This window comes from Sorex araneus, chromosome 3 (assembly GCF_027595985.1).
Source record: "Sorex araneus isolate mSorAra2 chromosome 3, mSorAra2.pri, whole genome shotgun sequence".
NCBI classification, from domain to species: domain Eukaryota; kingdom Metazoa; phylum Chordata; class Mammalia; order Eulipotyphla; family Soricidae; genus Sorex; species Sorex araneus.
The window spans coordinates 153,151,474-153,175,809 of record NC_073304.1 but is presented as its reverse complement, the minus strand read 5'-3'; the positions used below and the strand labels follow the sequence as shown (position 1 = coordinate 153,175,809).

At 52.8% G+C, this 24,336-nt stretch overlaps 8 protein-coding genes across 8 annotated transcripts; 4 read left to right on the top strand and 4 right to left on the bottom strand.

Annotated features, from left to right (window-relative positions):
• Positions 1-578: 578 nt before the first annotated feature.
• Positions 579-1,278, bottom strand: LOC129403293 (histone H2B type 2-E). Its single transcript, XM_055129975.1, has one exon. It carries the CDS (start codon positions 1,100-1,102, stop codon positions 722-724), a length of 381 nt encoding a protein of 126 aa, XP_054985950.1. The 5' UTR covers positions 1,103-1,278; the 3' UTR covers positions 579-721.
• A 55-nt stretch (positions 1,279-1,333) lies between these two features.
• Positions 1,334-2,013, top strand: LOC129403292 (histone H2A type 2-A). The gene has a single exon (XM_055129974.1). The coding sequence runs from the start codon at positions 1,476-1,478 to the stop codon at positions 1,866-1,868; it is 393 nt and encodes a 130-aa protein (XP_054985949.1). The 5' UTR covers positions 1,334-1,475; the 3' UTR covers positions 1,869-2,013.
• A 458-nt stretch (positions 2,014-2,471) lies between these two features.
• On the top strand, positions 2,472-4,819 carry LOC129403290 (histone H3). Its single transcript, XM_055129972.1, has 2 exons — positions 2,472-3,978; positions 4,739-4,819. Exon 1 carries the CDS (start codon positions 2,895-2,897, stop codon positions 3,303-3,305), a length of 411 nt encoding a protein of 136 aa, XP_054985947.1. The 5' UTR covers positions 2,472-2,894; the 3' UTR covers positions 3,306-3,978; positions 4,739-4,819.
• Positions 4,520-5,271, bottom strand: LOC101546584 (histone H4). The gene has a single exon (XM_004618049.2). It carries the CDS (start codon positions 4,951-4,953, stop codon positions 4,642-4,644), a length of 312 nt encoding a protein of 103 aa, XP_004618106.1. The 5' UTR covers positions 4,954-5,271; the 3' UTR covers positions 4,520-4,641.
• A 6,009-nt stretch (positions 5,272-11,280) lies between these two features.
• Positions 11,281-12,065, bottom strand: LOC101547359 (histone H2B type 2-E). Its single transcript, XM_004618052.3, has one exon. It carries the CDS (start codon positions 11,798-11,800, stop codon positions 11,420-11,422), a length of 381 nt encoding a protein of 126 aa, XP_004618109.1. The 5' UTR covers positions 11,801-12,065; the 3' UTR covers positions 11,281-11,419.
• Positions 12,066-12,106: 41 nt separating this feature from the next.
• On the top strand, positions 12,107-12,523 carry LOC101547095 (histone H2A type 2-C). Its single transcript, XM_004618051.2, has one exon. It carries the CDS (start codon positions 12,125-12,127, stop codon positions 12,512-12,514), a length of 390 nt encoding a protein of 129 aa, XP_004618108.1. The 5' UTR covers positions 12,107-12,124; the 3' UTR covers positions 12,515-12,523.
• A 1-nt stretch (position 12,524) lies between these two features.
• Positions 12,525-13,068, bottom strand: LOC101547624 (histone H2A type 2-B). The gene has a single exon (XM_004618053.2). The coding sequence runs from the start codon at positions 13,066-13,068 to the stop codon at positions 12,676-12,678; it is 393 nt and encodes a 130-aa protein (XP_004618110.1). The 3' UTR covers positions 12,525-12,675.
• Positions 13,069-22,610: 9,542 nt separating this feature from the next.
• Positions 22,611-23,535, top strand: BOLA1 (bolA family member 1). Its single transcript, XM_004618116.3, has 2 exons — positions 22,611-22,686; positions 22,950-23,535. Exon 2 carries the CDS (start codon positions 22,955-22,957, stop codon positions 23,348-23,350), a length of 396 nt encoding a protein of 131 aa, XP_004618173.3. The 5' UTR covers positions 22,611-22,686; positions 22,950-22,954; the 3' UTR covers positions 23,351-23,535.
• Positions 23,536-24,336: the final 801 nt, after the last annotated feature.

Genomic DNA, 24,336 nt, shown 5'->3' with positions numbered 1-24,336 from the left:
GACAACTGGGTGGCAAGCTGGTTGGTAGTCAGTTTATTTCTCTCTCCTCCCCTAAGTAGTCCGACCTCTTCCCTCACTGCACAATCGAAGGCATAGTTTTAGCCCTATACCCAGTCATCATAGTTCCTTCATCCTAATCTCCTCATAGATCTAAAGTCCTCTATCCCTCTTACCCCTAACAGCAGTTCTATAGAAATCATGAAGGGTAGGCTTATACATAGGTGGGTTGAGTAATGTCATAAGAGTAAAACACTCCTTCAGAGGAAGTTCTACAGAAGTTCTGTGTAATGTGACATCACAGCGCTCCCCTCTATTACAGGTTCCATTTCCTTATTTTTGCTTTGGCCACACCAAGGCAGTACTCGGGCTTACTGCTGGTGCTAGGGGATCACTCCTGAAAGCGCGGGTGGGAGCAACACGGGCGACCGGTGCTCAAGGCTAGAGCCAGACACCCTGTACGCCGCGACCCTCTAATTTTTAGAGTTCAGCGTACCAAGTACGAGATAAAAGCCTAAGTTTCTAAGATCCATTCTGTAAGAAAGCTCCTACAAGGACAACGTAACAGCACCATCAGTGAACGTGCGCAAGCATATTAATTCCTCGTGCCAAAAGTAAACGAACTGGAAGAGTCGTTGGCTCGTAAGCGTAGCCATGCCAGCTCCTTTGAGTGCGGGGTGGGTGGCTCTGAAAAGAGCCTTTGGAGCCTCGTCCCCGCAGGGACTCACTTGGAGCTGGTGTACTTGGTGACGGCCTTGGTGCCCTCGGACACGGCGTGCTTGGCCAGCTCGCCGGGCAGCAGCAGGCGCACGGCCGTCTGGATCTCCCGCGACGTGATGGTGGAGCGCTTGTTGTAGTGCGCCAGGCGGGACGCCTCGCCGGCGATGCGCTCGAAGATGTCGTTGACGAAGGAGTTCATGATGCCCATGGCCTTGGACGAGATGCCCGTGTCGGGGTGCACCTGCTTCAGCACCTTGTACACGTAGATGGAGTAGCTCTCCTTGCGGCTGCGCTTGCGCTTCTTGCCGTCCTTCTTCTGAGCCTTGGTGACAGCTTTCTTGGAGCCCTTCTTGGGCGCCGGGGCGGACTTGGCCGGCTCAGGCATAGCGGGGATTGCTGCTAAAGCGCCGAGCAGGAGACTGACGCGAGCCGCGAGACAAGACGGAGGCCGCGGGCAATAGCTCGCTACTTATAGCGGTCGCATGCAAATGAGGGTTCTGGCGGCCGCACGCTGCCATTGGCCAGTTCTCAGCAGCAGCAGGGACGCGAGGGACGGGATTATGTAAACGAGCAGATCGGGGCCGGACCGCCCTATTGGTCGTCAGGGCAAGGTTCGCTTCGTCCAATCCCAGCGCTCCGGAGACGGTCGCGCTCCTGCCTATAAAAGGGCAAAGCGGCGGCGGCTTGCGGACGGCTCTGACCAGGTGTCGGACGAGAGGTCTGCCGCGCGTGTTCCTGAGTGAGGAGGCTGATCTGCCATGTCGGGTCGCGGCAAGCAAGGAGGCAAGGCCCGCGCCAAGGCCAAGTCGCGCTCGTCCCGCGCCGGGCTGCAGTTCCCGGTGGGGCGGGTGCACCGGCTGCTGCGCAAGGGCAACTACGCCGAGCGTGTGGGCGCCGGCGCGCCCGTGTACATGGCCGCCGTGCTCGAGTACCTGACGGCCGAGATCCTGGAGCTGGCGGGCAACGCGGCCCGCGACAACAAGAAGACGCGCATCATCCCGCGCCACCTGCAGCTGGCCATCCGCAACGACGAGGAGCTCAACAAGCTGCTGGGCAAAGTCACCATCGCGCAGGGCGGCGTGTTGCCCAACATCCAGGCCGTGCTGCTGCCCAAGAAGACGGAGAGCCACCACAAGGCGAAGGGCAAGTGAGGCCGCGCACGACCTCCCGCCCGCAATCAAAGGCTCTTTTCAGAGCCACCCACTGTGCCAGAAAAGGAGTTGTCCACGGGTCGTGTTCTGGGGCGGCGGGGCCCGAGGCAGGGCACGGCACGAGGGAAGGTGGGGAGAGGCCAGTCCCTGGAGCCCGCGCGGGCTCTGTAGTCCCCCAGCACATTGCGGGGTGGGAGGGGAGGGGTGTCGGCTGCAGAGCCTCGCGGCCGGTGCTCGGACAGAGTTGGCCAGTTACAGTGCGGCCCGCTCTGGCCCTGGTGTTCCGCGACCCGGGACTCGTCCCACCCAGTGTCTCCGGGGAAGTTGATCCTGCCAAGCGAACCCGCAGCTCCCGGTCCCATCAAAGAGCGCCGGTCCCGCGGCCGGGGCGGGGCTGGAACGGGCTCCACCGGTTTAGTTTACAGTCAGAGCGCCTTCGCGGCGGGCACAGGGGGCGGCACCGTCTTCCGAAGCCCGGGTCGCTGCGGCCCATCCGCGCGACCTCACCGGGGGTTCCGGCAGACCACTGGGACGACTGGGCAGGCAGATAGCGTCTCGCTCAGAGACGCTCACGCTGTGCCGTTCCAAGAGAGCGAAGAGCCCGCGACCAGACCGTGGAATGTGCGGGCGAAGCGCGGGGAGGAGGGGAGAAGGGAGAGGGAGAGGAGAGTGGGAGAGGTGGGGAGAGAGACACAGACAGAGAGAGGCAGAGAGACAGAGAAAGAGAGACAGAGACAAGAGAGGAGAAAGAGTGGTGTGAGATAGAGACACAGACATAGAGACAGAAGAGAGAGAGCGAGAGCGCGCCCGCGAGCGCGCAGAGGGTTATCCGGACCGGGCCGCGTTAGGCGCGGGCCAATCGGTGCCCGGCGGGCCCGTGACGTCAGAACCAATGGGCGGCCAGCGCGGGTCTTTCAATTGCCGCCCTGCCCAATGGGGAGAAGGCTGCCCCTATAAAGAGTGGAGCGGCTGGCCCAGACCTCGCTGTCGTCGCTTCCCCGCCGAACTCGTTCTCTTGTGTTCGCTATGGCTCGGACGAAGCAGACCGCCCGCAAGTCGACCGGCGGCAAGGCGCCGCGCAAGCAGCTGGCCACCAAGGCGGCCCGCAAGAGCGCGCCGGCCACGGGCGGCGTGAAGAAGCCGCACCGCTACCGGCCCGGCACCGTGGCGCTGCGCGAGATCCGCCGCTACCAGAAGTCCACCGAGCTGCTCATCCGCAAGCTGCCGTTCCAGCGGCTGGTGCGAGAGATCGCGCAGGACTTCAAGACCGACCTGCGCTTCCAGAGCTCGGCCGTCATGGCGCTGCAGGAGGCCAGCGAGGCCTACCTGGTGGGGCTCTTCGAGGACACCAACCTGTGCGCCATCCACGCCAAGCGCGTCACCATCATGCCCAAGGACATCCAGCTGGCCCGCCGCATCCGCGGGGAGCGGGCTTAAGGCGCGCGCATCGGGTGCCAAGGTTTTCCATCGCACCGAACCCAAAGGCTCTTTTCAGAGCCACCTCCCCACGCACTCGGAGGAGCTGTGCCGCTGTTTGCCGTGAGGACTCGGGCGGGCTGGGCAGAACACTGGGCCTCCGGGTCGACAGACGAGTGCGGCAGGAATGGGGCTAGGTAGGGCCCTTTCCCGCCCCACCCTTTTGTTTGCGCATTTCCGCCCATTCCCGCCTTTGCCTTTTGCTTCGGCTTCGCTGCCCTCCGGACATAGCGTCACGGAGGAACAGGTCTCGGTGGCTGGCGCTTAACCGGGGCTGTCATCGTCCACCGACGGCAGGAAGGGCAGGCTTGATAGGAGCGAGCGAGCCGAGTTATTCCAAGATCCTGGGGTACTCGGCGGCAGCGGGAACACAGCTCCGGGGCTCAGCCTCGCGTGTCTCGGAAGCGGCTGAGGGGACTGCGCGGGTTTCCGGTCGCCCGCCCGCTTCCCTGGTGGCTGCGGGTGGCCCGTCCAGGACCCGTCCCGGACCCGTGGGCAGTGCCTGGCTGGGGATGCCGGTACCCACATGTTCCCCGAAGCGGGAAGTTGCGATTTCGGAGCGGGGCGGGCATTCCCGTGTGGGCCCCGAGCCGGAGGGCTCCCCACTCAGGACGAAGGGTGTTCTCAGAGAAGAGTAAGTTGTGACTTTGGGGGGGGGGGGTAGTTGCAAGGGCGGTGGTGTCCCCTGCCCTGCACCCTCTGTCCCCTTCCCCTCTCTTTCGGGCGAACCACTGTTTCAAGCGTGGCTTCAAGCGGGGGCTGGGAGGGCGGCGCTTTGCCTTCGCAGCGCCAGGGTCCGAAGAGAAAGGATGTTGCTCTTGGCGCAGAATGGAAATCAGTGCCCCCGTGTGTAGAGAAAAACGGCATGGTAGAAACTGGTCTTCTGTGTGTCCTAGAGGGGAAGTACACAGCAGACACCCTGAGGTTCCGTGACACCCTTCTTGGAGGGACACTTGGGGACCAACCTCCGCCCTGCCGGGTGCTCCCAAGTGGGTCCCTTCCGCAGACACCCGAGTCCCGGGCTCTTGAAAAACCTGGCATCTATGTCCTTCACATAGGACCTTTCCCGTCTCCCGCTCATCTGGGAGGACCTTGGGCAGTGTTGCCGGTGTCCGGGACCGAGAGGGTCACCGGCAAAGACGGCGTTCGCCGCTCACGGGAGGTTAGGGGGAACACGCTGCCCACAGCCGCCTCCCCCGGAGCCCGACAAGGGCAGCCCGTGACACAGCTCTTCCGGGACTCCGTGGCGGCCCTGAGAAGGGCCTTTGGGGTGAGCCACGCCTGCAGCGACGGCGGCTCAGCCCCCGAAGCCGTAGAGGGTACGGCCCTGGCGCTTGAGCGCGTACACCACGTCCATGGCCGTGACCGTCTTGCGCTTGGCGTGCTCCGTGTAGGTGACGGCGTCGCGGATCACGTTCTCCAGGAACACCTTCAGCACCCCGCGGGTCTCCTCGTAGATGAGACCCGAGATGCGCTTCACGCCGCCGCGCCGGGCCAGGCGCCTGATCGCCGGCTTGGTGATGCCCTGGATGTTGTCTCGCAACACCTTGCGGTGCCGCTTCGCGCCGCCCTTGCCCAACCCCTTCCCGCCCTTGCCCCGGCCAGACATGACCGCAACGCCCGGAGGACAAGCTTCTGCCGCCGCCCCTGCCCGAGCCGCGGCCGCTCAAATACGCCCCCTGCGGACGGACCTGAGTGAGAACCGCGGCGCGTCCGCCCCGCGCGCGGGAAACGCCCTCCGGCCCCGCCCGCTCCTCCGGACGCCGCCGGGGCCCCCAGGCACTCGCCGACGCTCGCAGCGGTCGGCCCCCGCGATCTCCCGCGGGACGGGCCGCTCCCGCGCCCTCTGCTCCGCGGCGGCCGCCAGCTTTGCACTTAGCGGGTAGGGGGCGGCCCTGGTGGGAGCGTGACGGAACCAGAAAGGGGGAGGGGCGAGAACCCGGATCGGGGGGTCGGGGGGAGTCCCGCCCCAGGAGCCCGAGCCTCAGACGACCGAGCACGAGGTCATCCAGGCAGCCCCACGGGGTGTTGTGTATTTCCGGCCGGGAGGGGGGATTTAGGGACAGCGACACTCCCCCCCCACACACACACGAGGCAGCCCCACGGGGTGTGTGTGTATCTCCGGCTGGGAGGGGGGATTTAGGGACAGCGACACCCTCCCCTCCCCCCACGAGGGCAGCCCAACGGGGTGTGGTGTGTCTGCGGGAGAGACGGGACAGCGACACTGGTCCCGCGCTGGGGTCGAGCCCTGTGCAGCCGGGGACCCCCAAGCACTGTCCTCTAGAGCGTGAGGAGAAAACCGCTTCCGCGAAGGAGACTGACCGTGCTCTGTCTGGAGTGCTCCGCAGCCACCCACCACAGCCGGCCCTTAACATAAGAAAGTGATAAAGGGCCCTGCAGACCCACGGCTTCGGCCTGGGGCCGGAGTCCTTGACTGAGCCCTGGGTCTTCGGGCCAAGGAACAGCTGCTCCCTTGTGCAGTCGGTCCCAGGTGCTGCCCAGGAAAGACCGGTTGGGGAATCCCACTCCCAACCTGTGTTCTCGCTCCCAGCAGAGCAGAATTCTCCAGATGACGTGGTTTCTCCATCATGAAACATCGGCCTCCAAAAAACAGTGATTGCTTAAGTAGATCTATATGCCTCGTTTCACCTCTGCTTCTGATTACTTCCGTATGTATGGAGTCCTAAACCTGCATCTTTGTCTGGACTCAGTACAGTCGTTTTAAACTGGAGCCTCAAAATGGTGATATGTTTGAGGGGGACCTGAGTGGTGGCCAAGGAGCCACCCTATATGTGCTGGGGCAGCCCTCCCTAGAGCCTGTGATTCAGTGCTGGGTCCCCGGGGTGGTGCCCAGGATCACTTGTAGCCGGCCACAAGAACCCGCATAGTTGGGGAGTACATGTTAAGATAAATGAGAAAGTTAGGGGACCTTTCATTCCAGAATGCTGCCAAGGCCCTGTCCTATGCCTTCTGGAAAAATCTCGCGCTGAAAAAGCACATTCATTACAAAGAAGTTTGTTCCCATCTACTAAGGCCTCCAATGCATAAATGTGAAGCCCAGACAGATTAAAATAGGCATTTGAGCAAAGAATGTTGTTTTTCTGATGATGATTACCGATCCTGTATTGTATGTGGAGGACAGCCGGGCTCTCTGTCTGTGAGGCTGTGAGCCCCCTTCACCCCATGCTTTCTCATTTCTTCCTTCATCCTCTCAGTGTCCCTGCGTTGGGCCTTTTAACCAGACGGGTCGCAGGCACTCTCTGCTCTCTCCAGACACATGTTCCAGTGTTTACAGTCTCCAAAGTGTGACTTGTGGGACTGAGGGGAATCGCGGTCACTCCAGTTCAGTCTGTCCCTCCTTGTTCAGCCCGCCTCAGGGTTCCAGGGATCAGACCCGGGTTGGCCTTGTGCAAGGCAAGCACCCTGCCCTCTATACTACCGCTCCATTCTCCTGTTGTTGTTGTTTTTTACTGGTTTTTTTTCTGGGTTTTTTTTTTTACTTGTCATTTTCTTATCAACAGTTAATATATATTCAAGTTAGTTTTAGGTCTTTACTATCAAAATAGTACTACTTTCTCTTTTTCAAAACATCCCAACTAATAAATTAAGGAGTGCTAGAATATTGTTTTGTGTTGGATATTAACCCTAAGTTCTTTAGGCCTCATCAGTTGTAGGATAACATGGGTTTGTCTTTGCCACAGGAAGCTTAGGTCTATTGGGTTACTCCCATCACAGTGCTCCCATTCTTTGTGTTTATTTGTAACTTCTTTCTTTGTGCTCTCTTGACTTGTAAATATTGTTTTTGTTTTCTCCTTAAGTCCTTTACATAGTTAATTCAGAGCAATGTCCTTTTTGTATTGGCACAAGAAGACAGTTAATGCTATGCTTTTGTAACTTGGGAGTTATTGGACTCTCAGTGATATTTACCTCCTGGGTATCTGTTCTCTCGACTTAAGCCTCAGTTGCCCTAACTTCCTAGCACCCCCAAGTGCAGGGTCCCAACGAGGGACTGGGGGGCTGGAGCGATAGCACAGTGGATAGGGCATTTGCCTTGCATGCGGCCGACCCGGGTTTGATTCCCAGCATCCCATATGGTCCCCTGAGCACTGCCAGGAGTAATTCCTGAGTGCAGAGCCAAGACTAACCCCTGTGCATTGCCGAGTGTGACCCAAAAAGAAAAAATATCCAACGAGGGAGGGACTGGATGGACCCAGGGCAAGCGGTGAGCTATGTGCTACCCTGGCATCTAGATGGGCCTGGCCAAAGTGCCATAATCCATAATGCTTAACTATAAGTTAAGAACATAGTCATGGACAAATTTTGTCATGATCCAAAAAGTAATAACTAAATTCAGACCCTGCTAGGGTTAGGAATGATTAATCTGGCCTGAGCACTATAGTCTGAGTCTGTGGCAAGATGTTCCCAGGAGAGCTGCCCTACAAGCCTCAATGTGTCTCTTACTGTGTCCATACAAAAATAACTAATATTAAGATGTTAATTAAGTTATTGGACTAAGGAGAAGAGGAACACCTCTAGGTGGTGTTTTTGCCCTTGAGCCTGATGGGCAGTCAGGAAGGGCATTCTTTTTTTTTTTTTTTTTTTTTTTTTTTTGCTTTTTGGGTCCCACCAGGCATTGCACAGGTGTTACTCTTGGCTCATGCACTCAGGAATTACTCCTGGCGGTGCTCAGGGAACCGTATGGATGCTGGGAATCCTGGTCTGCCATGCAAGGCAAATGCCTTACCCCCTTACCCTTGTGCTATCCCTCCAGCCCCAAGAAGGGCATTCTTATGTTGATTTTTCTATGAGACTGGATAGCAAAACCAGAGTGCATGGGGGAGTTGAAGAGAGAGAGGGAATTAGAGGAGTTGTGAGAGAGAGCAGGGAGCAAGATGGAGCGCGGAGAGATGAGTGGGAGAGACAGCAGGAGATGGGAATGAGGGACAGTGTGAGGGTAGAATGGGAGGCTCAGAGAGACTGGAACAGGTGCGTGGGGAGAATGGAATAAACAGTAACTGATCAACCAACCGCCTTGGCCCTCCTTTCCTCCTCCATCTGCCCCTTGGTAGGGGCCACCCTGGCTTGGGGAGCAGCCCGAGACCACCCAACCTGGGCGGTTATGGGGAAAGCCGTCGGGGCCTTCTCTAAGGGCCAGAAGATTGTACAATGAGTGAATTGCCCCTTTTCGTCCTCCCAGTGAAGCTCACAGTGCTCTTGTGAGCGTCCCTAATCCCCTGAGTTTATCCTTAACCTTTCCTTTGTGCTTTACACCTCATTGTCACAGTTCCCCAAGTCAATCTTGGTTACTTATAAGCCAAAACTTTCTGGTAATTCTGGGTTTTGTGTTTGTAATGAATTACTTGCTTTTCTGTTTCCCCTATAGCCTTTTCACATTTTACTGTAGAGCAATGTTCTTTGCTTAAACACAGAAAGACCTGTGCTCCTAATATTTGGGAGTTGATTGACTCTGAAATATATCTACTCTTGGGCATAATTACTTGGTTATAATTACTTGACTCAGGCTTCAGTTGCTGTAGTTCCTAACACCCCAAAAGGGAGGTCTCGCCTTGGGACTGGGATGGACCAGGGGGAGTGGCAAAGCTACCCCCACATCGAAATGGGATATAAATGCATGATCTTGATGCAAGCTGTTAGGACTTAAGAGACAGGGGGTGAGGACAAGCTGAACTGACCTGAGGACTTAGTCTGGGATTTTCAGTATAAGTCTTGCTTGCTCTCAGAGCCAAGAGAACTTGGTTTTGGCATCTTTATCTCTTACTATGTTTATCCAAAAACTGCAAGTATTGGTAAGAAGTAGAATTAATTGACTGTTTGACTTAATTGTTTGACATATGCTACTAGAAGGAAAGAGAAGAGCAATACAGATATCCCTGGGAGACAGAGCATCTCCTTAAATTTATCTACCCCAGAGAATTGCCTCTGCTGGAGTGTTTTCCCTCTGTGAATCACAGGGACATGCAGTCCTACATCTCTGACCCCTTCTGATGTTCTATAAGTATGCTAGCAGCTCTGCATTAAGCGGCCATTTTTACCATCAGGCTGCGGTCCCCGTCTCTCTGTCTCTGCTGGGGAGGCCTGGGGAGGATGGGAAACGGCTCTCGGCCACCGCACACACGAAACCAGGGACATTGCCAAGTGCTTGTTTGTGGTGCTTGGACCTCTACATCCTTTCATAAGGCTGGCACAGAGGTATTCTTAGCCCAATTACTGAGCATTAATAGTGCCCTCAGAACTGGTACGCTAATAATATATGTTAACTTCAATTAGTTCGAAAATATAATAAAAACCCATGGGGCCGGAGGTGACTTCCTTGCGCACGGTGGATCCAGGTTTGATCCCTCCCCAGCATCCCAGATTTTTCCCTGAGCACTGCCAAGAGTGGTTCCTGAGTGCAGATCCCGCCCCCCCCCCCGCCCCAGCATCTCTGGATATGCCCCCTCCCCCAAAAAATCAAGCCATTTCAAATGATGTGGTAATTTTATTAGTCACAACAGCATCTACACACATTTGAAAACACCATAATACCACCCACCATCTGTAATAATGTCACATCCTTTTGGACTCATAAACCACCTGCAACCAGGATCCCTTAGCCTAAAACAGAGCTTTTGGATCAGGCCATCATTATCTTGTTCAACAAGATCCACAAAATCAAGACTTGGACAGAGAGTCAACATTCTGTACATACATAATAAACAAAACTCAAACACAGTATGTCTTGTGGTATAGGGCTAGTTGTTAAGGGGTGTAGCTCCTGGGGGTGGGAGTGGGAGTGTGTGCATAATAGACAAATGGGACAGTGATGGTGAATGTGTGTGGGAGGACCTTTCCTGTTACCAATGCTCTGCATTAAGAAAAACCTTACAGGCTGTGGGCTATACTGAGCCCAAAGGGAGGAAAAGGTGACACTTTGGTGAGAAGGAATCTGGAGCGGGTAGGAGGATGGGGGGAGTCTCCTCCTGGCTGACAGGGTGATGCCCAGGGTGACAGGAGATCCAGCTGGGAAAGCTGAAAAGCAATTTGTGTTTTCATCTTGTATTCACATTCAACTTGAACAAATGAGCTGCTCTCATCAGCTCTCACCATTCCGAGGGACGAGGGACAGGAGATAAGTAATTCAACAAATGTTAACTCATAACTTGTAAATGCCTAAGCATTCAGTGTGTCAAAGGCAGATTGGAGCTGACAATCTAGCGGGAAAGAGACCCACACAGTTAAGAGCTCAAAGAGAAAGATCATTAAAATGAAAAATTAAAAACAAAACAAAAAGCTAACAAACCAGTTTCTGACACCTTTGGGACGAAGGTAGGAAAATGATGCAGCAGGACCAGCGAAATGTGACGCAAAGTCCTGAGGTTTCGAATTTGGACAAGTCTGAAGTGACTTTTGAGCCCAAACTTTAATGACATTGCAGTGACCTGCCACCTGAACTACCAGGGGAAACCAAATGCAAAACTGGCCCATAAATATTGAGAAACGGGGACTCAAAGCCCCAGAGTGTCGCAGAAACCAGAAGTATACGTTTAGGAGGGGAACGGGAGTTTGAAATTTTACGTTATCCAATCAGGGAAAGCTCGCCCCAAGTGACTGATATCCATGGACCTCTCCGGATAGAACTGCTGATCCAGTGCCTAAAGGAGCTGCCTCGCACCTGGGAATATTCTGGACAGTGTTCACGGGACTCTGTCAGTTGGGTCCCCAAGTCCTTTCAATCGATGACCAGGATCGGTTTTAGAACTCAGAAGAAACAAGCCCAACAAAGCCACTGGGACAGAACATTCTGGAATGAAGGCTACCAGTACCCGGATTTAAAAGTGACGGTGTAAGCAAGGCGGCAGGGGTTAAGGATGCCCCTAGATTTGAAAGCAAAGCCAGTTCAGTGCCAGAACCTTCGAACGAGGGTTTGCAAACTACCCCATCTCCCACGACCTCTCACTCTACAGCGCAGAGCAAGTGGGCAGCGCTCTTTTCTGGTGATTCGGTGGGTGGCTCTAAAAAGAGCCTTTGGAATGAAGCGGCCGGCGCCTGCAATCCCGCCTCGTCCCCGCAGGGACTCACTTGGAGCTGGTGTACTTGGTGACGGCCTTGGTGCCCTCGGACACGGCGTGCTTGGCCAGCTCGCCGGGCAGCAGCAGGCGCACGGCCGTCTGGATCTCCCGCGACGTGATGGTCGAGCGCTTGTTGTAGTGCGCCAGGCGGGACGCCTCGCCGGCGATGCGCTCGAAGATGTCGTTGACGAAGGAGTTCATGATGCCCATGGCCTTGGACGAGATGCCCGTGTCGGGGTGCACCTGCTTCAGCACCTTGTACACGTAGATGGAGTAGCTCTCCTTGCGGCTGCGCTTGCGCTTCTTGCCGTCCTTCTTCTGAGCCTTGGTGACAGCTTTCTTGGAGCCCTTCTTGGGCGCCGGGGCGGACTTGGCGGGCTCCGGCATTGTAGAGCACAACCCAGGGTACCAGAGGAAGAAATGACATAACGGCCGAGCCTAATCTTTTATAACCGCGGTATGCAAATAAGGACTCCAAAAGCTCTTCGTTCTTATTGGACCATTTCGGAAACTTGCGTCATCCGCATGCTTACGTAACAACACCGATTCTCTTATTTCATTGGCTGTTTCTGTAGCCACTTTAGGACCAGTGAGAACCTCGCTCCTGACCCCACCCCAAGGAAAGCTTATAAAAGCTTTTCAGTTGCTAGTCCTTTAGTCGTGTTCATCTGGGCTTCGGACTTTCTCAGTGTAGTAGTTTAATTCTTAACCATGTCGGGTCGCGGCAAGCAAGGAGGCAAGGCCCGCGCCAAGGCCAAGTCGCGCTCGTCCCGCGCCGGGCTGCAGTTCCCGGTGGGGCGGGTGCACCGGCTGCTGCGCAAGGGCAACTACGCCGAGCGTGTGGGCGCCGGCGCGCCCGTGTACATGGCCGCCGTGCTCGAGTACCTGACGGCCGAGATCCTGGAGCTGGCGGGCAACGCGGCCCGCGACAACAAGAAGACTCGCATCATCCCGCGCCACTTGCAGCTGGCCATCCGCAACGACGAGGAGCTCAACAAGCTGCTGGGCAAAGTCACCATCGCGCAGGGCGGCGTGTTGCCCAACATCCAGGCCGTGCTGCTGCCCAAGAAAACCGAGAGCCACAAAGCCAAAAGCAAATAAGTCCGAAAAGTAAACCAAAGATCAAAGGCTCTTTTTAGAGCCACCCAAGTTCTCAAAAAAGAGCTTTTGCGCTGTATCGTTATCAGCCTTTCATTTGAGACTTTTTGGTGGCTCTTAAAAGAGCCTTTGGGGTGAGTGAGTACAGATGTCAAGTCACACAATTATTTGCTCTTGCCAGGCTTGTGACTCTCCGTTTTCTTGGGCAATAACACAGCCTGGATATTGGGCAAGACGCCGCCCTGGGCAATGGTGACACCCCCAAGTAACTTGTTGAGTTCTTCGTCGTTTCTCACGGCTAGTTGCAAGTGTCGCGGAATGATGCGCGTCTTCTTGTTGTCGCGGGCCGCGTTGCCCGCCAGCTCCAGGATCTCGGCCGTCAGGTACTCGAGCACGGCGGCCAGGTACACGGGCGCGCCGGCGCCCACACGCTCGGCGTAGTTGCCCTTGCGCAGCAGCCGGTGCACCCGCCCCACCGGGAACTGCAGCCCGGCGCGGGACGAGCGCGACTTGGCCTTGGCGCGGGCCTTGCCTCCCTGTTTCCCACGTCCAGACATTACGGCTAGAAAAAGGTAGTTACAGCTTCCTTTTCTAGAAGGATGTGGACAAGACGAGCAACTTGAGGTAATTTATAAGAGCTACCGGGAGGGGTGAAGGGAAGTAATTTCATTGGCTCAAAGCGGAGCCCGATCAGCCAATAGGAGAGCAGAATACAGGCCTCGTTTGCATCCTCGGGTAGGAAATGACGGATCGGGATGTGCCCGCCAATCGCTGAGAGCCACATTAAAGCCCTAGTTTACATATCATGATCTTTAAAGTGAAACGGCTTGCAAAGCAGACGAATTTTTGAAATTTAAATGGCGTTTTTGTTTCCGTGGCATTATTTACCCCCGAAGGTAGCATTAAACAAACGTTGTTATTCCCTCCGAAAGGGACGGAATTCTAATGGGTTCCGCAGCCAGTTGTGTCCTCACAGCCGCACTCCCCTGCACGACCTCGGGCTGTCTCCCTCCCTCCCAGGCCACGCCCGCCTGCGCTTTCCGAAACCGCGTGACCCGCAACTGGAACAGAATTCTTCATCTTCAGTGTGACCTATGGAAGGCGTCCTTTACCCCTTTGGCTTTTAAAATGTTCCCCACTGACTTTTCTTCTCCGGATCGCTCATTTCCCTGCGTCAGTTCCCCTGAGTCTCTTGTTGGCCGGCTGCCTCCTTAGCCACCCTTGGCTACTCATTCGAACGTGTAGTCGGACCCGTTTCCTTTGCTTTCAATATCCATGTTCGTTTTACAAGCTCAGACCCATATACTGACTAATTGGATACATCAATAATCCATTTCCAACAACTCGACCTCGGCAAAATGCAAACTCATCCCTACAACCCCCTCTCTTCTCTCTTTTCTAATTCTGAATTGCATCAACCGTATTTCAAGTAAATACGTTTATCTAAAATCTACTCTGAGAGGCAGATGTTAGGCAGATAGACAAGATAGATAGCCGTGGTCATGAGTTTCAGGATATCATAAAATCAACCTGAAAAAAGAAATTACTATTTTTGTCAGTCAAAATATGTGAAGGCTGGAACACACACACACATTCCCCACCCTTTGGATATGTGGGAACGGAGGGAGGCTTGTTAAGACCAGAGAGATAGTAGAGCAGATTGAATGCTTCCCTTGCATGCATTTGACCTGGGTTGGATCCCTAGCACCCCAGAGCCCCTCCAGGAGTGATCCCTGAGCCGTGGAGGAGCGCCAAGTATGGATCAAAAACAAAAATAAACAAAATATGGAAAACAGACATTGAACTTGAAGAACCTGAAATAAGATCAGGATTCACTTTCCTGTTCCTGCAAAGAGCAACCCTGAAAAGACATCAAACCCAAACGGTCCCAAGTGCCTGGGGATGGGAGCTGATGCCACAATACTCAGATGAAGTGGGTCTCTGGAAGCTAGTGAGACACAAGAGTCCAGATCCTTGAGGTGCAGTGTGCCCGTCCTGACCCCACCCCTGCATTTCACTGTGGGGTAACACTTTGTTTACCCCAGCTATTCGCCATTGCTTGAATCCCCCACCCACCTGCTTCTCAGCAGCCCTCCTCCTCCTCCTCCCCCTCCCCCTCCTCCTCCTCCTCTTCCCACATGCTCTTGTTTACCCCTTCATACTTCTTGGACTCAGCCACAGCCCCTGCAAACTTATTTGCTAATCCTCCACTGCCTTCCATAGAAATCTTTAATGCAAGTTATACTTCTTTCTCCTTGTCCCTGGAAATTTTATTTTCATACTCTCCTGGATAACCCATTCAGATAGAAGGTAGAATACTATGGAGAAAAGAATAGATTAAAATTCTATTCTTTGAGCCCTTTTCTGATGTTCTCCCTTATCCTTGCCTTTTCAACTGACAGTTACCTGCTACCTCCTAGGCCCAGGGTATACAGATAGACGGAACCAATACAAAGAACTCTGGGGTGCAATGAGTCTAGAAAAGAGAGACATCTGGTGAGCTCTGGAAAGTAATGGATTCCCAATACCTGTAGAGATTCCTTCTGTTAAGAATACTGACTAGGATTATGAAATACCCAATTCCAGTCTCAGGTGATGAGAACTGTTACCTCAACAGTGGTTATAACTACACCAGTTGATGATACATCATTTTAGGAGATAGATCTGCTAATAAAATCATGTGGCCCAGAGCTCAAAAGATAGCACAATGGGAAAGGTCACTTGTCTTTCACATAGCCAACCCAGATTCCATTCCCAGCACCATATATGGTCCTCCCTGTGTTCAGGAGTAAGCCCTGAATACAATTAACTGGGTATTTGCAAGGGTAGGGTGGGGGGCAGTTTTAAATTTAAAACATTTAAACAAATAAATTTCAAACATTTTTTTCTAAATGTTTACTGGGGGTGATGTAGGCAGGCAGGCAGATAAGGAAGGCCCCTCCCAAGGCAATGGCAGTAAATTTCCTGGGAAGTTATGATGTAGGTGGACCTCACAGGTGGCTCATGTGAGTCAGGGAGGAAAGTTGGGCACCTTCTCCCAATCGCCTCTGCCACCTGGGACCCAGGGTTATTGGGCTCTTGTCTCACCTCCCAGAAAAGAATTTCAGGAGGACACGAGCAGTGAAGTGAAACAGATTTTATTTGGAGGGTTTTTGAAGGTGTGGAGGGAGAGAGAGTGAGGAGAAAGAGAGTAGTGTGCTCAAGGGAGACCGTGGGCTTCTCCAAGGTCAGGCAGAGCCTTGAATCGGCTTTTGGACTGGCTTTTATATGGTTCTTCTCAGGTTGTCTCAGTCTGGAATGTTCTGGAGTCTTCTCTGGGTTGAACTGCCAAAGGGAGGTGTCGGAGGGTATTCAAGGAATTTCCTTCATGGGGAGGGGTCCAATCTCCTCAGGGTCCACTGCTGAAAGTCTTATCAGGTCTTATTTTCTGTACCCACAAGGTGGCTCAACCTTAGAACTTTCCTTCCCAGAAATTTCGTTGACCTAGGTTTCATTGCTGAGGACCTTTCCCTGTCTACCTGCCTACATCAGTAATAGCCCCAACTTTGCAGAGAACCAAGACCCCACCTGGTGCCAGTCCAGTAACAGACACTGAGAAGGTTGGATCCCTCCTAGGACAGAAGCTCCAGCAGAAACAAAAGGCCAGGAAAGGAATTTCAAAGACCATCACCACTCCCAACCCTTCCCCCCTACACAGCCTCCTTAACAAGAACTTTGAAGGTAGAAAGTACTAGGTAGAAGCCCCACATAGGGGCAGGTTGGAGAAACCTTCTAGAAAGAAACCTTCTTGAACAAAGGAAGGGCGCAGCATATGCCCGAGCCCATATGCTGCTTGCGCCCAGCACTTGCAGTGCCTGAGCATATGTGTCACCTGCATCTCCCCTCTTGAGATGTGGACTTTCATGCTTTCATGTTTAATGCTGGGGAGTGTGTAGGGGCTCTCTCCGCCCTTGGGGAACCCTGGGTTCTCTCTTGAGCAAGTTACTCTCCACTCTCCCCCACTTTCTCTTCCTCCTTCCTTCAAAACCTCCAAATAAAATCTGTTTTACTTCACTGCTCATCTGTGTACTCCTGAAATTCTTTTCTGCAAGGTGAGACAAGAACCCAGTAACCTTGGGTCCCTGGTGGCCAAGGCAGATGGGGAGAAAGTGACTGTCTTTTTCCTCCCCTCTTCACATAAGCCACCTGTGAAGCCCACCAACATCAGAGAGATAGTTTGAGGGCTCTTGCAGGAGTCAGAGCAATAGTAAAGCAGGTGCTAGCCCTGTGTGTGACTGGCCTCAGTTTGATCCCCAGTACCATATGTGGTTCCCCAGGCCAGACTGAGCACTACTAGATGTAGTCCAAAATCCAAAAAGTATTTGTGTTTGGGGGGGAGGGGAGGTGGTACTAGTGCACATGATTTGCATGCAAGAAGCCCATGTTCAAACCCTAGTGCTGTGTGAACCCCTGAGCACTGACTGAGCATGGAATTGTCCCTGAGAACCACTGGATGTGTCCCCCTCAGAAGAAAACAATTAAGAGTCACACACCCACTTTACAAAACTTGATTCATAGATTCAGAGAAAACATTTCACAAGATCCAACACCCATAAATGATTTAAAAACACGCTCAATAAAAACTTGATTAGAGGGGCAAGAGTAATAAGGAGACACGATATAGACACGATATTAGAGGGGCAAGAGTAATAAGGAGACACACAGGTGGACAGTACACATGCTGCTGCATGTGTACTCTCCACCTGTCCCATTTCACACCACATATGGGAGAACCTGAACACCACTGGATAAGCAAAACAAATCAACAAAAACCTGACCAGGGAATTGGAGAGATACAACAGCTAGTAGGGATCTTGCTTTGCATAAGATTGACCAGGTTCCATCCTCAGCACCTCACAGGGTCCCTGGCATGCCAGGAGTGATCCCTGAGTGCAGAGACAGGAGAAGCCCTGATCACCTGCCAGGTGTGGGCCAAAAGAAAAAACAAAACAATAATACTTGATTGGAACTCAGGTCTGCCCAACTCAAATATTGTGTTCTTTCTCCCTTCACTCACATGACTGCACTAACATTATTCAGTATCATTTGTTGGGCAGGGCAGGTGCAGGAGGGAAAGAGAGCTTGAACTAGCCTCACTAGATTACATGTCACCATAATATAACAAAATATTATTACGTTAGTTCAGAGAGACTAATAGCCTATAAACTCCATCTGACTAAATTACTATCTATTGTTCCCCAGAGTTCACTTCCCAGCAGTCTTAGCAGAGCTATTAAAAATAAACACAATCAGTCTTAAAAGCACACACATCCTCAAACAGATCAGATCTTATTTCCTTGAATACCTCAGAGATCTTTAACCAAAGGCAACCAAATTCTTCCAAAAGGCCATCTCAGGTATTATTTATCTTGCATTCTAGCTCCATCTTCCCTATGCCCCTTTCTCTCCCTGTCTCATCAGATATGCTCGGTGGGCCCACCACGCCTGCGTGCCAGGACCAGCATCACCAGTTCGCTGCCTTTGGCCAGACCGGTTTATCCTTCTCCCCGGAGAAATGCTCACAATCTGGTTCCAGCCCCAGGGTCACCTCTTCCCACACTGACTCTCACGTCCTACTGCTGGCACTGGACCTGGCTGGAACGTTGGTCTCACTCTCTGTGCCTACTTAGGGGTGAGAACATTGCTCCTTCCTTTCTACATCAGGTGGGTTTCATTCCCCTCATCTCTCTAGAGAGGCATCAAACTTCTGGGGTGTGAAAAATGAAAACGTCAAAGATTAGTTCTAGTGCGCTTCACACTCGTGTCTACTCTGTCTCACGGCTCAACTTGTGAGATATCTTATTAAGTTAAGGTTTGCTCCATTAGGAGTCACCCACACATCAACTCTGGCTCTGTCATCTCTCTATCAGGGCTGCCTGTCTTCTTCTTTGGATCACAAATTTCTGACTTTCTGACTTTCCCTAACCCCCACCCTCTCAATTTTTGGGCCATGGAGATGCTCAAGGCTTACTTATGGCTCTGCATTCAGGGAGTGAATCTTCCTGGTGGAGCTTGGGGGGACCTTATGAGGTGCTGGTGATCCAACCCAGTTTGGCTGCATGCATGGCAAGTGCTTCCCATTGTACTATCTCTCCTACATCCAGTGTCTTCTGTCCTAATATGTTTCTCTTTAATATGTGGGAAGGGAAGAAGAGTTGGAGGTTTTATTTGCTTTTTTTACTCATCTTTAATTCATTTTTGGCAGTGCCAAATCCATTCTTGCCTTCCCTACATCATTTCTCCATGCTGCAGCCAGAGATCTCTGTAAGATACAAATTAAAATTCAGATAAATGATGATCCTTGATTGACTTTTTTGTTTGTTTTTGTTTTGGCGCCACATCACTCCCAGCAGAGCTCTGGGAACCATGGAATGTCTGTTTGTGTGTGTGTGTGTGGGGGGGGGGCGCAGGGTTGTGTTGGGGGGGTGGTGGCCAGGGATCAAATCCAGATTGGCCACGTGTAAGGTAAATGCCCTACCCACAGTACTATTGCTCTAGCTCTTGATTGTCTTGATTGGCTTTCTAAAAGTAAAAGTATAAATAAATGAGGCTACTGGAGAATTTTGAGTCTCACCTCTTATTAGATCACTTAATCATATAAATGTTAGTGTATGTGATATATAGAGCCCCTGGGACTGTCCCTGATAAACAGTGCTGAAGAAAGGGAGGGGTGAAGGATTAAGAAAACAAGACAGAAATAAGAGGGAAAAGGATGGGTGCGGTCAGGGGGCAATTCTGGCAAAATGTCAGTGATTCTATATTAGGGGTAAAACGGATGATAATTGTATTGATCTTGCAACTTTTCTCAAATTTCAAAAAATAAGGAGTGGAGTAGGCCATGTCCATCAATGCTCCAGGGCTATTCCCAGTTCCTGGACGTACGGAGGGTACTGTGCAATACTGGGGATGGACTCCTGGGCTCCCACATGTGCTAAGATATTTGGGCTGTCCTTCAAAGCTTTTAATTTTGTTTTGTTTGGAGGCCACACCTAGCAGTGCTCAGACCTTACTGCTGGCTCTGCACTCAGGGGTCACTGTGGGCAGTGCTGGGGAACCATATGGGGTGTCAGGGATTGAACTTGGGTCAGCTGCATTTAAGGCAGGCACCCTACCCACTGTACTATCACTCTAGGCCCCATCCCTCAAAGATTTTTATCTATTTTTAAGGGTCAGGATAAATATTGAAGGGGATTGCAGTTCTCTTGGACCCAGGCTCAGAGGGCCTTTAAGCAGCAGGTTGGTAAAGAATGCTTAGACTAGAGCAAAGTAAAGATTTATTAGAGAGGGCACAGTCAGAAGGACACAGTCCCTCTCTCAAGGGAGTCTGTCCAACATGGCCACATCTGGTGCAAAGGTGACTAAGGTGGTCCTTGTTTGCCATCTGGTGAGCAGGGTGGAAGCAGAGTGGCCATCAGTGGAGGAGGGGTGCATGGGATTAGATTGTCTCTGGGCATATGACCGTCTCCATGACTCAAATTGGGACAAATCCAGTGGGGAATTGTTCCCATGGGAGTTAAATCACTGTATCACTGTCACTGTCATCCTGCTGTTCATTGATTTGCTTGAGCAGACACCAGAAACATCTCCATTTGTCCCAGCCCTGAGATTTTAGCAGCCTCTCCTTACTCGTCCTTCCAAATGGTGTCGTATTGGAGGCTCTTTCAGGGTCAGGGGAATGAGACCCATTATTGTCACTGTATTTGGCATATCAAATACACGACGGGGAGCTTGCCAGGTTCTGCCAGGAGGTAAGTCAGACCAGGTTAAATGGTAAATGTCATTATGTTAAACTTCTCGTGTGATAAGTGAGTAATGGTTATAGGGGCCTGAGCTACATCACGGGTAGCTTGCTAGGCTCTGCCATGTGGGCAGGATACTCTCGGTAGCTCGCTGGGCTCTCTGAAAGGGATGGAGGAATGGAACTCAGGTCGGCGCGTGCAAGGCAAATGCCCACTGTGCTATTGCTCCAGTTCTACAAACAAAAGTGTAATATTATATAGGAAAATATTCTTGTTATTAGGAGAGACACGTCAGGATAGTTAGGTGTGAATGTCATGGTACTTACAACTTATTTTCAAATGCAAATGCTTCAGCAAAAAAAAAGTATATAACTATATCATAAAAATATACCAAATTTTGGGGCTGGAGTGATAGCACAGCAGGTAGGGCATTTGCCTTGCACGCAGCTGACCCAGGTTCGATTCCCAGCATCCCATATTGTCCCCCGAGGACCACCAGGAAGTAATTCCTGAGTGCAGAGCCAGGAGTAACCCCTGTGCAACACTGGGTGTGACCCCAAAAGAAAAAAATATATATACCAAATTTTAAAGTATGTGAATTTATCATAAAAGTATATTGGTATAGGTCCTGGAAGATAGCACAAAGGGTGGAATGCATGCTTTGCAAGCAGGAGGTACGGTTCTATCTTCAATACTATATGATCCCCAGGGCTAAAGTGATAGTACAGCAGGGAGGGTGCTCATCTTGCACTCAGCAGACCCAGGTTCCATCCTCAGCACTCCATATGGTCCCCAAGCACCACCAGGAGTGATTCCTGAGCACAGATCCAGGAGTAAGCCATGAGAACCGCAGGAAGTGTCCCCCAAACATATACTGTATGGTCCCCTCAGCACTTCTAGGACTGACCCTCAAGAACAGAGCCAGAAGCAAATCTAGAGCACCACAGGGCATGGTTCCCCACACCAAAATGTATAAATAAAGGGCTTAAGTATCAGTTTGTAAACATATATATATATGTATATATATATATATATATGTTAGACACATAAAGAGGATGTTACTTTGAACTATTCAACTCCTCTGCAGGTTTGAAGTCTCCCAAAATTAGTAGTGAAAACATTTACAAAAATATGGGAAATCTACATAAAACTTAACATGTAAATTAGACTGAAAAGCTACATATCCTTTTAGAAACCATCCCATTACATCCCGACTTAGAGAGCTCCACTACCTTCCCATTGCCCCTTGGATGCAGACAAACCACCATTCAGGTTTAGAGGCCCAGGGCAGCAGGGGCCATTGGGTCCTACATCTGGCCGCTCTGGTCCTGTCCCATCTTCTCTCTCCCAGGCTCCAATCATATTTATTAGGGTCCCCAAATTCTCTCTCTTCGTGTACCAGTATTACCTAACTTCTCTTTTTGTTTGTTTTTTGGACCACACCAGGCTGTGCTTAGGGCTTATTTCTGGCTGTGTTTAGGGATTGCTCCTGGCAGCGCTCCAAGGACCATGTAGGGTGAGGAGATGGAAACCAGCTAGACAGATTACAAGGCCTTAGTTTCTGTACTTCTGGCCCCCCACTCCTCTAACTCTGAGGGACAGAGAAATTGTCCTACTGCCTCTTCTACATCACTCTAAAACCCTCCAAAAGTTTTCTCTATGGCTCCCAATTCTGGGTAACATGCCTCTCTGGCACTCTATTCTTAGTCACATCAGATCAGGAAGCAGATGATGTTGTCATCCCTCCCCACTTGCCCCACTCCCCCACCTCCCACCCCTACCCCTAATTCCCCGATCCCTGCACCCTCACTTGTTCATTCTCTGTACAGTCTGTAATATTCCTGTTTTTGTTTTTGTTTTTTTGCTTTTGGGGTCACACCCGGTGATGCATAGGGATTACCCCTGGCTCATGCACTCAGGAACTCCTGGCAGTGCTCGGGGGGACCATATGGGATGCTGGGAATCAAACCCGGGTCGGCCGCGTGCAAGGCAAATGCCCAACCCACTGTGCTATCGCTTCAGCTCCAGTCTGTAATATTCCTGAGAGCACGCCTTTCCTTATTTCCCCAGCCTCCAGAACTGGCCTAAAATAATAATGCACTCAATAACCTCGTAGAACTTCCATTTTCTTATGTAAAATAAAGGATATAGGCTAGGTTTTATGCAAAATTTCTTTGCAATAAAATGGATTGAACCATATCAGTTGCCCAGAAATTCCTATTTACTTGGAATTCCTGTGGTTCAGAGCTCGGGCAACGTTCGGAGACTCGGAGACTACAACTCCCTCGAGCCTCTGGGCACACAGACGCCTCCGCGCCGGCGACTACATCTCCCAGAGTGCCTCGCGGCACGGAGGACTTTCCCGCCGCCGCTGCGGCCGCCGAGCCCGTCCTGAAGGTACAGAGGGGCCCATCCTGGGGTTCAGAGGGTCGCGGGACTGTCGCCCTCGCCGCTGTGTTATGGTTCCGGCCCCATCCAGCTGCCCATTTCTGATCGTTCCTCCCCTCGCTGCCCGCCGGTGGCGGCGCGTGCCCCCGAACCCCCGCCTGTTCCGCGGGGTGCAGGGAGAAAGGGCGGCTCCGACCGGCTGGGCTTCTGCGGGTGGACGGGGCGGGGGCGGCGGCGGCCGGGCTGACGGCGCTGCCGTCCTGCCTCTGCAGTGCCCATGCTGAGTGCGCAGCTGCGCGGACGCGCGCGCTCCATGGCCAGCGGCGCGTGCGGGCCCCGGGGCGCCGCGGGCCCGGTGGAGGCCGCCATCCGCAGGAAGCTCGAGCAAGCCTTCAACCCCGACGTGCTGGAGCTGCGCAACGAGAGCGGCGGCCACTCGGTCCCGCCGGGCAGCGAGACACATTTCCGCGTGGCCGTGGTGAGCGCCCGCTTCGAGGGTTTGAACCCCCTGCAGCGGCATCGGCTGGTGCACGCGGCGCTGGCCGAGGAGCTGGCGGGGCCGGTGCACGCGCTGGCCATCCAGGCCCGGACCCCGGCGCAGTGGAGGGAGAACCCTCAGCTGGACACGAGCCCTCCCTGCCTGGGTGGAAGCAAGAAAAGAGGTGCCCCCTGAACCCCTGTCCGAGAGAGCGCAGCCCGGCTTCGGTGGCAGAGCTCCTTTCTGCGGGCTCCATTCCAGAGGCAGATAGAAACTGACCCAGGGGAGGGAGTCACGGCGGCCCCCAACCCGGACTGCTGGAAACACTGCCCAGCTAGGTTGGAAATAATCCGATACATTAAAAGAACTGATCCGATGAAGTAAGTGCATTGCTATTATTAATGGCCAGTGCTACAGGTGCCCCTGGAAGAAAGGCGCCTGTGGGCCCGGCTGGAGGCTTCTGAGAAGTGATCCCGCTGGGTCCTTAAAGGGAAGCACAGACTTGAGCTGGACAGACAAGCGAGGAAGAGCAAAGGCAGAGTCAGGTCAGGGTAGAATGAGTCGGACAGGTCACACATTTCCACTGCATACTAGAGTATGTGCCCCTCTTTAGTAGCTGTCCATTTCCAACAGGATTTGCTCTATTTAAGAAAAATCTTTGGGGCTGAAGCAATAGCACATCGGGCAGGACATTTGCCTTGCACGCGGCCGACCCGGGTTCGATTCCCAGAATCCCTGAGCACCGCCAGGAGTAATCCCTGTGCATCGCCGGTGTGACCCAAAAAGCCAAAAAAAAAAAAAAAACCTTTGAGGAAGGGGCTGGAGTCATAATACAGCTGGGAAGCTGCTTCCTTGCTTGCAGCCAACCCAGGTTTGATCCCTAGTACCACATGTGGTCCCCCAGCCCTCACCAGAAGTGATCTGAGCACCAGATAAGGAGTTGGTTTTGAAAGTTAACCCCAAAAGTCAGCAAATGGCTTGATTAGAATGGAAGTGGACAAGATCAAGAGGACACCCCCCACCCCCTAAGTAGTGGACTTCTGGGTCTCCCAGGGGAAGAGTTCCCAGACTGGGCTGTGGAGGGGGTTATTTAGTTTGGCTGGCTTGGGGGGTCACACTCAGCGGTACTCAGGGGTTCCACCTGGCTCTGCACTAAGGGATCACTCCTGGCAGTACCCAGG

Coding starts and splice junctions, on each gene's coding strand:
- BOLA1 (XM_004618116.3), top strand. CDS start 22,955: ATGCTGAGTGCGCAGCTGCGCGGACGCGCGCGCTCCATGGCCAGCGGC.
- LOC101547624 (XM_004618053.2), bottom strand. CDS start 13,068: ATGTCTGGACGTGGGAAACAGGGAGGCAAGGCCCGCGCCAAGGCCAAG.
- LOC129403290 (XM_055129972.1), top strand. CDS start 2,895: ATGGCTCGGACGAAGCAGACCGCCCGCAAGTCGACCGGCGGCAAGGCG.
- LOC101547095 (XM_004618051.2), top strand. CDS start 12,125: ATGTCGGGTCGCGGCAAGCAAGGAGGCAAGGCCCGCGCCAAGGCCAAG.
- LOC101546584 (XM_004618049.2), bottom strand. CDS start 4,953: ATGTCTGGCCGGGGCAAGGGCGGGAAGGGGTTGGGCAAGGGCGGCGCG.
- LOC101547359 (XM_004618052.3), bottom strand. CDS start 11,800: ATGCCGGAGCCCGCCAAGTCCGCCCCGGCGCCCAAGAAGGGCTCCAAG.
- LOC129403292 (XM_055129974.1), top strand. CDS start 1,476: ATGTCGGGTCGCGGCAAGCAAGGAGGCAAGGCCCGCGCCAAGGCCAAG.
- LOC129403293 (XM_055129975.1), bottom strand. CDS start 1,102: ATGCCTGAGCCGGCCAAGTCCGCCCCGGCGCCCAAGAAGGGCTCCAAG.